The sequence below is a fragment of the Astatotilapia calliptera genome, chromosome 1 (genome assembly GCF_964374335.1).
Source record: "Astatotilapia calliptera chromosome 1, fAstCal68.1, whole genome shotgun sequence".
NCBI classification, from domain to species: domain Eukaryota; kingdom Metazoa; phylum Chordata; class Actinopteri; order Cichliformes; family Cichlidae; genus Astatotilapia; species Astatotilapia calliptera.
This window is the reverse complement of record NC_137422.1, coordinates 3,391,324-3,403,557: the sequence shown is the minus strand read 5'-3', so window position 1 is coordinate 3,403,557 and position 12,234 is coordinate 3,391,324. Positions and strand designations below refer to the sequence as shown.

The window sequence follows — 12,234 nt, the reverse complement described above, 5'->3', positions numbered from 1 at the left end:
GTCCCACCCATGGCATTGGGTGAGCGGTTACCATGAGCACCAACACAGCTCACAGCAGGGGCATTCAAATCCCCCTCCCCAGACGCAGCCCCATCATCATCTTCAGGCGCCGTGTTTACATCCCACGTAGAGGAGACGTGATCCGAGGTTCCAGCATCATCCTCCAGGGGCAGGAAATTCGCCACCAACAGCAGATTCCGGTGGACCACTCTCTCTCGTCCGGAAACAGAATCACGGATCTTGAAAGTGTGAGTATCATGGTTCACATCGATCACGGTGTAGACCGTTGACTCCCACCGATCAGCAACCTTCTTCTTTCCCCTCTCTTTCTTGTTAGCAACCAGGACTCTGTCACCAACCTCAATCCTGGAACCCTTCACTCTCCTGTTATAGAGTTGCGAGTGACGACGCTTCTCCTGCGTAGCTCGGGTGCGTGCAATGACCATTGCTTCCTTCACATCTTCCCTGAGGGAAACCACATACCTGTCATAACAGGTAACAGCAGGATCGCTCAGGACAGAGCGGAACAGAATGTCAACAGGCAACCGGGGCGTGCGACCAAACATTAGGTAAAAGGGTGCGAATCCAGTTGTCTCATGTGCGGTGCAGTTGTACATGAACGTCAGAGTCTGTAGCCGACGTGGCCAGTCCACTTTCGAGTCTGGTGGTAGGGCACGAATCATTCCACCCAGAGTCCGGTTGAAGCGCTCCACACTGCCGTTCCCCATCGGGTGGTAAGGTGTCGTGTGTGTCTTCTTCACACCAGAGACTCTGAGGAGCTCACTTATCAATTGGCTCTCAAAATTAGCACCCTGGTCGCTGTGTATCCTTTCCGGAAACCCGAACACACAGAAGTACCTGTCCCAGAGAAGCCTTGCAACCTGTTTGGCCGACTGGTCCTTGCATGGGAAGGCCTGCGCCCAGCCAGTGAAGTGGTCTGTGATGACCAAGACGTCGACGGACTTGTTGTGTGAGGCCTCAGCCGACCAAAAGTCGATGCAGACCAACTCCAACGGTCTGGACGAGGACACGCTGACCAAAGGAGCACGTCCCTCCGGTTCGATAGTTTTACTGACTACACAGCGCTGGCATCCCCGTACATGGTCTCTCACATCACGCCCAAGGTTCAACCAGAAAAATCTCTTTCTAGCCAGGTCTAAACTCCTGAACTGGCCCTGGTGACCGGCATCATCATGGATTCCTCGGAGGACCTCAGCCTTCAACGAGTCAGGAACCACGAACTGCAGTCGTCTGTTACCTGATATCTGGTCTCTGGAAACTCTGTACAACACGCCGTTGTTGAGGACCAGCTTCTCCCAGTGGCTCAGGTATCTTTTAACAAGGATTAGGTCCCCTACCCGCTCTCTCCTCGAGGGTCTCCTGTGTCTCTCAACGTAGAAGACGACGCGGGAAAGCACTGCATCCTGCAGCTGTGCGTCCCTAAGTTCTCTCTCTGAATGGGCAGGTAAGGCCTCCAGACCGGGGGACACCATCTGTGGCAGGTGATGTAAAGCCTCTATTGCTCTCCCTCTTGGGCCGACATCCCACTCGACATGTGACTGCAAAACAGCTGTGACAGCATCTTCAGCCAGAACCAAGGGATGCAGACTCTGCATGCCTTGGGACATGATGGAAGCTCCACCACCGGATCCACCATTCACCTTGCAGTCGGTGGACCACCGAAACGCCCCCTGGATTGATGCATGTGAAACATCTTTTGCCTCATTAAGGAAGTCTGCATATCTCTCAGCCAGCAGTCTGTCACTTACATTATCCTTCACAAAAGGCAATCGGCTCAGGGCATCTGCCACAATGTTCTGACGGCCTGGGACATATTTAATGTCAAAGTCATAGCTTGCAAGTTTAGCCACCCAGCGTTGCTCACAACAGTCCAGCTTTGGCTTGGTTAAAATGTGGGTCAAGGGGTTGTTATCAGTCCAGACGGTGAACTTGTGACCTTTGAGCCAATGACTGAACTTGTCGCAGACCGACCACTTTAACGCCAGAAACTCCAACCTGTGTGCTGGATAGTTTCTTTGAGACTGAGACAGGGATTTGCTGGCAAAAGCAATCGGTCTGGGCTTGGTTCCACCGTCCTGGATTTGAGCCAACACTGCTCCAATGCCATCCAGTGATGCGTCTGTCGAAAGCAAGAAGGGGCGAGAGAAGTCTGGGTGAGCCAAAACGACTGTATTTAACATCAAGCTCTTGAGCTTCTCAAAAGCCTCCTCTTCTCTGGATGTCCAATCCGAAGCACTCAACTTCCTGCATGGCCGCCTCACCTTAGTTGTTCCCTTGCCCTTCTTCACAGCACCTCTCAGGAGCTCAAACAGAGGTCTGGCAACAGCAGAGTACATGGGGACAAAGTGTTGGTAGTAATTAATCATCCCCAAAAATGATCTGACCTTTCGTTGGGAAGGAGTCACTCCATCAGTGTCCATGAGGTCCACGCTCCTCATGTTTGCGATAACTTCGACTTTGGATGGGTCTGTTGATACCCCATTTTGATCGATGATGTGACCGAGGAACTTCACGGATTTCCTCAGGAAGAAGCACTTTCTGGGGGCCAGCTTCAAGTTATGCCCGCGCAGCCTCTCAAACACCATTTCCAGGCGCTGCAAGGCAGTGTCCTCGTCTGGAGCAAACACCAGGAGATCGTCCAGGTAACACAACAGGCTCAAATAATTCTGGTCACCAAAGATGCTGGTCATCATGCGCATGAAGCTTGCAGGGCTGTTGCACAGACCCTGCGGCAGCCGATTATACTCATATAGACCCATGGGCGTGGTGAAGGCAGAATATTTCCTATCATCTTCATGCAGCGTCATGTTGTAGAAGCCAGATGTCAAGTCCATGGTACTGAACAGGCTGTTTCCCCCCAAAGCAGCCAGACAATCTGCTTGATGTGGAAGAGGATGGGCATCCTTCAGGGTTCTCTTGTTGAGCCACCGGAAATCGTTGCAAATGCGTAGATCGCCATTCTTCTTCCACACGAGCACCAATGGTGATGCATACTCACTGGTCGATTTCCTGATGATATCCCTCTCCTCCATCTCAGTCAACACTTGTCTCAGCTTCTGGTACTGGCTTGGGGGCACACGCCTGTAGGGAAGTCTGAAAGGTCTGTTATCTGAGAGGCGGATGCGATGCACAAAGTTTTTGGCTTCCCCACAGTCGAGATGATGGCGGGAAAAGACATCCTCGTACTGCAAAACCAGGTCAGCCATCCTCTCTTTACACTGTCCCGATGTCTCACAGGACTCTATGTCAACATCACCAAGCCCAACAAGTTTGAGTTTCTCCGTCATGGAGGTGGGCGTGACTTGTGGCGACATGGCCGACTGATGGCTGCTAGCCAGAGTTGTCTCCTGGAGCGCTGAAGCATCAAAGTCCTCGAGCGCCACACAGGAGTACACATCTGCTAGTTTGGCGTTACGTCGCAGATGTACAGGCTGCTCAGACATATTGATCAGTTTCAATGGGACCCATCTATCACCCCACAAGGGAGTAACCAATCTAGCAACCAAAATCCCTCTGGGTGCTGAGCGGGATGACGAGGGCTCTGTCATCACTGTACTGCCAGGGGAGACATTGATGTTCTTTGGTAGTTTTCCCCATACCAGATATTCGCGACCCGGTTCAAGGGACACAGCTGAGTTACACCTAACCGTGCCCACTTTGTCCGGGACGTCCGAATCTTTCCATGGGGTCAAACCAGAAAGCATAGACAGAAAGTTTTCAGTCTCAAGGTTGGTCTTAGAGCAATTACTGAAGACCGTGTTCCAGTAGGGCTCACAACGTTTAGACTGGTGTAATATGTGCTTAATGACGTTCGTCCCCAGTATCAGGTCATCAAGCTGCCCTTGAACCACCAGGATGGGAACTATCATTCTGCAGCCATACACCTCCATCTCCACATTGAGGGCATACTTAGGCTTCACACGTAGTCCTCCACACCCAACAAGGGTCACATCCACTTTGATAACATCTTGATCAGATATCAGTCCAGACTCACGCAGAGTCACCTCGGCTGCTTCATTCATGCTGCAGGCCATGGATCCACTGTCCAGCATACCACCCATTTTCAAAAGCCCACCGAAAGTGACGGGAGTGTAGAAAAGACTGTCACTATTGCCGACTTTGTGAACGTTTTGGAAGATAACTTCAGAATCTTTGCATTTTTGTCTTGCCTCCTCATACACTGACTCCGCATCACAGGTATCAGCAGTTTGGGAGCTTCCTGTAAGACCTGCACTGCCTCCCACCGAATACAGGTCGGTTAGTTTCCCTCCGGCTGGACCTGGGTAGACGTACTAGCCGGGCAAGACAACCGAACATGGCCAGGAGCAAAGCATGAAAAGCACAGTTTGTCAGATAGGCAGTGTGATACTGTGGTATGTCTTGGATCACTGCAGACTTTGCAGGCATCCTCCCTCCTCCGTCTATTTCGCGAGAACTGATTAAACGCCCCTCTCCTTGGTGTCTGAGTGTTGTGGTGCTGCATTCTCTCCATCATGGCCTGAAACATATCCACCATCTGACCCATGAGCCTTTCCTCTGACTGTTGAAGATTTTGACTCACCGCGGTCGAAGGGGAGAAACTCAGACTTCCGACGAGGGGATCTCGTGTTGCAGTGGTGGAGGGGAACGAGTCCACTAACCCCTGAAAACCTGAGGATGGGGGCGAGAAGCTTCGGGAGCGTCCCTCCGGCACAGCAGCTGCAGGTGAGGCGTTCGGGTGTACGGTGGTGATCGTAGAATTATAGCCCTTCAACTGTGCAGCGCCGCTGGCTCTACCATTAGCACTCACCTCCCTTTGATAATCATCAATCCTTTGTTGTACGTCTCGAGCAGTCCACTCATGGACAGGCTTGCACTTGAAGACATAAGACAACTCGGGGTCAGGACAATGTTTCACAAACATACATGCTACTTCATGAGTTAAAGGGGTCGCTGTCTGCCCCTGTCTGCGTAGCCCCTCTATGGCTAGTTCAGCAGCCTTGTTCAGTCTTATCCAATAATCTACCGGGTTTTCACCCCTGGTAGGGAGCGTTGCATAAAAGTCAGCAAGAGGGAGGCACGATGAAGAATCACTGAAGTAATGGCGAAGGACACCAAAGACCAGATCAGGTTTCTGTTTGACATCAAGACCTGGGTCACTACGAAGAGCCACTCTGACCACATCTCTGGCCTTCCCCATTAAGTGGCTAATAATTTCGTCAGCCTGGCCATGAATGGGGACCTCTTGCTTCCACAGGTAGGTTGTTGCCATGTCAATCCAGTCCTGAACAGAACATCTGTCTGTGCCATCACCCCTAAAAATTTGAAGCTCCCTATTGGGCTTAACATGGACAGTTACATGTGGTACATCTCGAGCGGTACTGTTACATTGCTCAGTTTGAGTCTTAGAGTCACCAATCAGGTTCACAACGCCAGCTGACAACAGTTTAGTAACAATGGATTCACCAATCTGGGCTCCTATTTGCTCAACCATGTCAGTAAAACTGTGTACAGTATCACTGTCTCTAATTGGAGTGGAAACCTGGGGCATATCACCCACACCCCTACCGATGGGAATAAAACTCGGGCTTTGGCCTAGCCCAGTGTCACTGCTCACAGGACCAAACTGTGTGACATTACTGGCGTCAACTGCATGAACTAGTCCGGCACCTCTACCCTTAGGTAGTACTGGAGTGACAAATTTATCCATCGTCAAATCACACACTTAAGATAATAACTGCATGTGCACTCCGTTAGGGAGAGAAAAACAAACAAACCCAGAGATAAAAATAAGAAAAATAACAGTATAACAGTAGCAGAACGAGGGAAAAAAAAAAAAATTATAATAATAATGTCCAAATAATTTGAGTGTATAACCACACGTTGTATATCAAAACACAGACACTTTCACCCTTGTCTTATTTCAGTCACACCCCTCACCTTTTTGTTTGTTTTTTTTTTTTTTTTTGGGGGGGGGGGGGGGGGGGTTTCGCTTGTTTGGGTTTTTCTTTTGTCTAAACTCACTTGGTTACAACAACCCACATTCAACTTGTGAACAGCAGGGGAGCAGAACAGCAGCCACGGCGATGAGCATCAAGCTGATCTGAAGATCCGAATGGTCACGGCACCAGTGTAACACTTCCAGCTCTTCAAGAATCACAGACGCTCAGAAGGGTTGGCTTTTCACAGTTTACTTCTGCAGAAGACATAAAACACATTCAACAGGTGTCTTCTGGTGGTACCGGCAATTGTAGCTCCCTCACAGTGCAAGCGCGCGCTGTGAGGAGCGGAAGCCTTAGCAGCTTCTAAACGTTAGGGTGAGATCCGGTTTCTGGGTTTTCAAAATAAAATACAATTTAAAAAAAAAAAATAAAATTCACACTTAAAATGATAATTAAGAACAGGTAAGTGCATGTTTTTCATATGTATTATTAACTCTGTTACACCTCTATGGATCTTGTACTCAGAGCTTGTTCTTGTGCTGCCATGATTAGTGCCTCTGTGCTGTCTTTCAGTCCAGCTTTGTCCAGCCACTGGTAGGATTTCTGGATATCAGCCACCTCCTCTATCTGCCGGTGGTACATACCGTGCAGGGGCCTGTCCTTCCATGATGGTTCCTCGTCTCCCTCCTCTTTCTTGGGTTTCTGCTGCCTGAGGTATTCACTGAGCACTCGGTCAGTTGGGGCCATCTTCCCAATGTATTCTTGGATGTTCCTTGTCTCATCCTGGACTGTGGTGCTGACACTCACCAGTCCCCGGCCCCCTTCCTTCCGCTTAGCGTACAGCCTCAGGGTGCTGGACTTGGGTTGAAACCCTCCATGCTTGGTAAGGAGCTTTCTTGTCTTTATGTCAGTGGCTTCTATCTCCTCCTTTGGCCAGCCTATTACCCCAGCAGGGTACCTGATCGCGGGCAGGGCGTACGTGTTGATGGCCCGGATCTTGTTCTTACCATTCAGCTGACTCCTCAGGACTTGCCTGACCCTCTGCAGGTACTTGGTGGCCACAAGGCTTTAATAGTTCTATATATATATATATATATATATATATATATATATATATATATATATATATATATATTATTTTTTTTTTACATCATGTTGCATTTTCTTCGTTTTTCATACTGTACTAGTTACTCACTCAGGTCAGCAGTTTGTACACATGTACACATCTACGCTGTGTACATGTGGGTGTTTGTACTCAATTTGTAACCAATGGTTAATAGCCAAAAGAGTTTTACTGATAAATGCAGAGTTAAGCAGATTAAAAAGGTTGCACACCTCTGTGGTCATTTTTAAAATAGCCAGTTGTATGTAGCATTGGATACGTTACAGCATACTGCCTACATTATATGTATGTTTATATGTAATGTAAACGTATTGTTCTTACTGTTAGTCGCAAAAAACCAAAAAATGATTATTAACAACACGCTCCCTTTAAGGGTTGCCATAGTGGATATCCTGCCAACATATCCTGTCCCTCCTCTTTTGTCATACCAAACCTCTGCATGTCCTTCTTTGCTATATCCATGAATCTTCTCTTTGGTCTTCCTTATTTCTTCTTAACTAGTTGCGCCATCCTTTGTCCAGTATGTCCACTATTACTCCTCTGCACCAAACCACCCTAACCTTACCTCTCTTGCTTTTTCTCCAAACCACGTGAATACCAAGGTTGAGCGGTTGGGGGGAGAAAGGCAAGGTGATGACAATTTGAATTTTGTTGTTTTGATTTCTTGAAATACAGAAAGAAATCTGTTGAAATACTTAGAGAAAGCAAAGAGTCATTTTAGTTTTTATCGTTTAAAAAAGGAGAAAAAAAGAAATATCAGATTGAAAGTGGTGCTTGATAAAACTATTGTGGTGACACACTGTTTGCCAACAAAATTAGGGTTCAGCAAAGGGCCGTTTAAACGAAAGCGGAAATGGTATGACGATTATTCTCTTGGTCGCTGGTTTCTCTTTGATAAGGATTGGAGAGTACAGCATGCCTATTCCAGTGTTTAAATTTAAATGTTTAGCTAATGGAAGACTTAACTCCTTTATTGTGGACAAATACATTATTTTTATATGCAATGTGTAACTCGTTAATAATTATACACAGATGGGTACCCTCCGGACTCCCGCAAAGATAACAGAAATGCGCATGCGCATTGTCATCCCAATTGTCTATTGACAAACGTGAGCAATCTGTCCCGTTTCACTTTAGTCGTCAAGAAGAATAAAAATGTAATATTGCAGGATTTGTTTAACGTGGCGATCTTTGAAGTGGATTCTTCATGACTTTGTGAACCCGGTGAGCTGTTGAAAGTAATGTTTTACCGGGTATAAGACGCATGACATAGCGAATTTCTCGTGCGGCCAAGATGAAATTCAGAGCTAACTATGTTAGCATGTAGCTGCATAGCTGACAAGATTAAGTTAGCTGGTTGGATTAGCGTTAGCTATAACTGGTCATTTAAAAAAAAAAAACCCGACCGACCTGCACGGGGCAGCCCCTAAAGACCTGCTGCTGAACGAAGTGCGAAGCGTTATGAGGTCGGATGACTTGTGGTACGGGACGGTCAGTTGTAAGAATTGCTGATCCCGGTTGCTAACTCAAGCTCGGCTAATGTCGAGCAAACGTTAGAGACGCTACATTTCTTATTTTTCCTCCTGTAACATGGCGATTCTATTATGAATTTAGTGTGTGTATAATTACCATATAAACGCGAGCTTGTGTTTCAACAATGTTTGCCTGCAGTAGCTTAAACCGTGCTCCTAATTTCCATATATTAGGCACACTAGGAGGATTTAAGGATAAAATACCACACATTCCCAGTCTGACCGGGAATGATTCTGCGTTATAGACTTCATGCAGACTTCAGTTGTTCTTCTTGCTTGTGGCTCATTGTTGCTTGAAACTTGTGTTTGTAGGTATAATTCGCAGAAACCTAAAAAAGTCCTGAAATTCATGAAAAGCTACACTGTGGCATGAATCGGAAAACCAGTTTGACCTGATATTTCCACCTTGCGTCACGTGGGTTGGACGGTTCAGCGAGCTGAATGAATTTGGCTGATCATGCACCCTGTTGGTGCCCTATGTGAAGCACAGGGCCTCGAGTCGTGGTCAGTTTAAGCCTACATTTAGTCTTGCAGTGGTTTGAGTGGAAGATCAACACCTGTCGGTCTGGGTTTAAGGAAGGACATGCCTTTTGTTGCTCCAAATCAGCTGATGGCCTTTTGGAAAGTTAGAAAGTCTTTACAGTTATATTTAAATCTATCCTTGGTCACCATCCAAACAGCCCCTTGTCTGACTTGGCATAGCTTTATCCTGTTAGCTCAGGTGACCTGAAAACCTTCCTGCACTCCTCAGTCAATCTGATATTCTAGAGTGCTAGTAAATATTTTAAGAGCGGACATTGCGAGCACAGTCTTGTGTTGCCTGTAATGCTGTGACCGCTGACCTTCTAATTCATTTACATTATTATAGGCTTTTGTTGTCAATTATAAACATTTTTTTAGGGAACTTTAGGCTCAGATTAAATGGCGTTTCTGACATAAAGCCCGTTTCATAAGGGCAACCATCTCCACACCCTAGGCAGCAGCTGACTCACTTGCATCACCACAAGGCTTTAATAGTTCTTCTGAAGGTTTACTTAGTGAAATCTTATGACTTGTACTTCTTCCACGTAGTCCTTCCTGAACAAAGGCTGACTTTGAGTCACCCTGGCTCATCCTGAACTAAACAAAAGTGAGTCTGAAGAGGCAAAAGTGCACCACTGTAAGAGAGGTGACGAGTGAATGCAAAGAAATGGTTTTATCCTCATTAGACTGTTTTGTTTTGAGAGTTGTTGGATGCCAAAATCCTTGCTGATATGAAAGAAATGAGATAATTAGCCCAGCATATTGCTTTGGATGATTCACAGTTCCATCTAAGCATTATTTAGCTTCTGCTGAGCCTTAATGCAGGCCCTCATTTTATCCTATCTGAAACAAGATATACTGCTCCTTCCCATTCACCCCTTCTTCTTCTACTCTTTGTAAACAGAAGTTTGAACAGCAGGTGGGTGGGGCTTTTAGGCTCACCATCAGAGCGGTGTGCCCGAGGTGACCATGGTACAAATATCTGTTCATTGCCGTTATACAGAACCAAGATAAAAAACCAAAACAAAACTGCCTCTTGGGAGTATTTGTACTTACACTGAGCAAATTGTTGAATATGAATATTCACCATAGCAGTGAAAAAAGATGGGATGGGATGTAGAGGTGTGTGCCGTAAGATGTGATGAATAATACATGCAGATTTTCTTCTTGTAACACACTGAAGAGAACTGAAAGAGGACACATTGTTACTCCGTGAATATTTACTTTTTGTGTTGATGTTTCAGGTCCAAGAGTAACCATGCTTAAATGGTTTTCTGGTGAAGAGGGAGAGCCCGGCTCTGGAGTAAGTACACATGTGCTCGTTTCCCATTCCTCGAAGGCTCAGTAATCACTGATTATCACCGATAACAAACTATATTCTGAAAGATTACACAAGCATTAAGCCCTTAAAGTGCTAGACTTTGGCACACTGGCACACTGGACTGTTTCCAGATTTTGCCTCCATCACCTTTTCAAAACCACAGCTGCTACAGAGTAACCTTTCTATGTACCTGACAGCATTTTTCACACTGTGATGAATCATTTCATGTCATTTCACGTGGTGTCATTATTATATAAAAGGCATTAAATTAGCTGAAAGGAAACCTGGTGTAAGCTATGCAGTGGGACTGCTGGCTTTGACTTGGCTGCCTGTGAGGGCGCGGAGTCACTGTTAAAGCTTAAAGCTCCTCACATCTGGATCCTCTTTGCTTTATAGCTCATATGTTGACATTCGGATTAGTTCTGACTAACTGATGTAATCAGTGTCAATTTGCAAATCATATTGTACATTTTCTGCACTCTATTATAATATTACAGTACTATTACTGCATTATCATTCTAATACTTCTCACTCATATATATGTTCAGTCTCTGCATACTCTACACAGTTTCTAAACAAAGCAGCATTTTGTGTTGCAAATAAACATGAGGGCACTCACTGCAACATTATCAGTGTTCCTTTCACTGACTCACCACCTCGTCCGTCTCTTCTCAGGGCTCGGGCTCTCCACCCAGCCATGCTGGTGGCGGAGAGATTCCTGTGGAAGAAATGGCAGAGAGGCTGACCCAGACTGAGCAGCTTGTCACTCAGCTGAAGGAGATGATTCGTGAAAAAGATGCAGCTCTTTGCTCCAAAGATGACCAGCTGAAGGTGGGGACAATTTCTTCTACAATATTAGTCCAATAAAGGGCTGTGCATCTGGTAGGACAGTGTTGTCCAGTTGTGCCAAACTGGGATCATATTTCTCTGATTAAACCATGAAAAACATGTGCTAGCTTTTGTTATCATACAGTCAGGTCCATTAGTATTTTGATAATTATATATTTCTTGAAATTTTGCCTAACATCATCAGAGTGGAATTTAAATTAAACCATCAATATATGATTCAAGGGTTTAACAAAAGTATTGCATTACTGTAGCAGTTATAGCTATTTAGTTATTTTTATACACATACATACATCCTCCATTTCACAGGTTTAAAAGTAATTGGACAATCTTATAAAATTTTTAATGCAAGGATTGCTTTTAATAGTTGGATTCACTCTGCCCAAGACCGAGTTACTGGGTTCCCAACCTGTTAGGCAGGCCTCAGCCTGTGGTGCCTGGATGAATATAGCCTAACCCCCTTGAACTTGTGCGTGAGGTTTAGCAATACCAGCTAGATATAGTTGGGGTCTCCCCAGCACATGGCTTGGAAACAGTCTTTCGGACGAGAGAGTCATTTCCTTACGTATTCAGGTCAGAGAACGGATCCTGACTGTCCTTTATGCTTATGCACCGAATTACACTGTTAGACAGTTGGGTGAAGAGAGGAGCTGAACTGTCGCCTGTTCACCACCTGGGGGTGATTTGGCAGAAGGTGCTGAAAAGGCTAGACACACCCAAACACATAGTGAGGGTGTACTGGGAGTAGAGCAGGGCGATATGACCAAAAATATTTATCACGATATACATTTGAAAACGATATAACTGACGCTAGACAAAATACTTTATGACTCCACAACTTTATTAGTGCAAAAAAAAACATCAATGTATTTTCACTTAAACAAGCAGCTGTTTTTTTATGTCCATTAAAGTTATATAAAAATGTAACAGTGCAAATTCCTCGCTGAC

At 45.8% G+C, this 12,234-nt stretch overlaps 1 protein-coding gene across 4 annotated transcripts in view; it reads left to right on the top strand.

The window, feature by feature from the left end:
* The first annotated feature begins 8,156 nt into the window (after positions 1-8,156).
* Positions 8,157-12,234, top strand: part of LOC113006342 (uncharacterized) — a 38,551-nt gene continuing 34,473 nt past the window's right edge. For all 4 annotated transcript variants that reach the window (XM_080301514.1, XM_080301508.1, XM_080301504.1 and 1 more), the window contains exons 1-3: positions 8,157-8,289; positions 10,364-10,422; positions 11,116-11,271. In XM_080301514.1, coding sequence (XP_080157640.1) covers positions 10,378-10,422; positions 11,116-11,271 — 201 coding nt within the window. In that variant the 5' untranslated portion in view covers positions 8,157-8,289; positions 10,364-10,377. The remainder of the gene's footprint in view (positions 8,290-10,363; positions 10,423-11,115; positions 11,272-12,234) is intronic.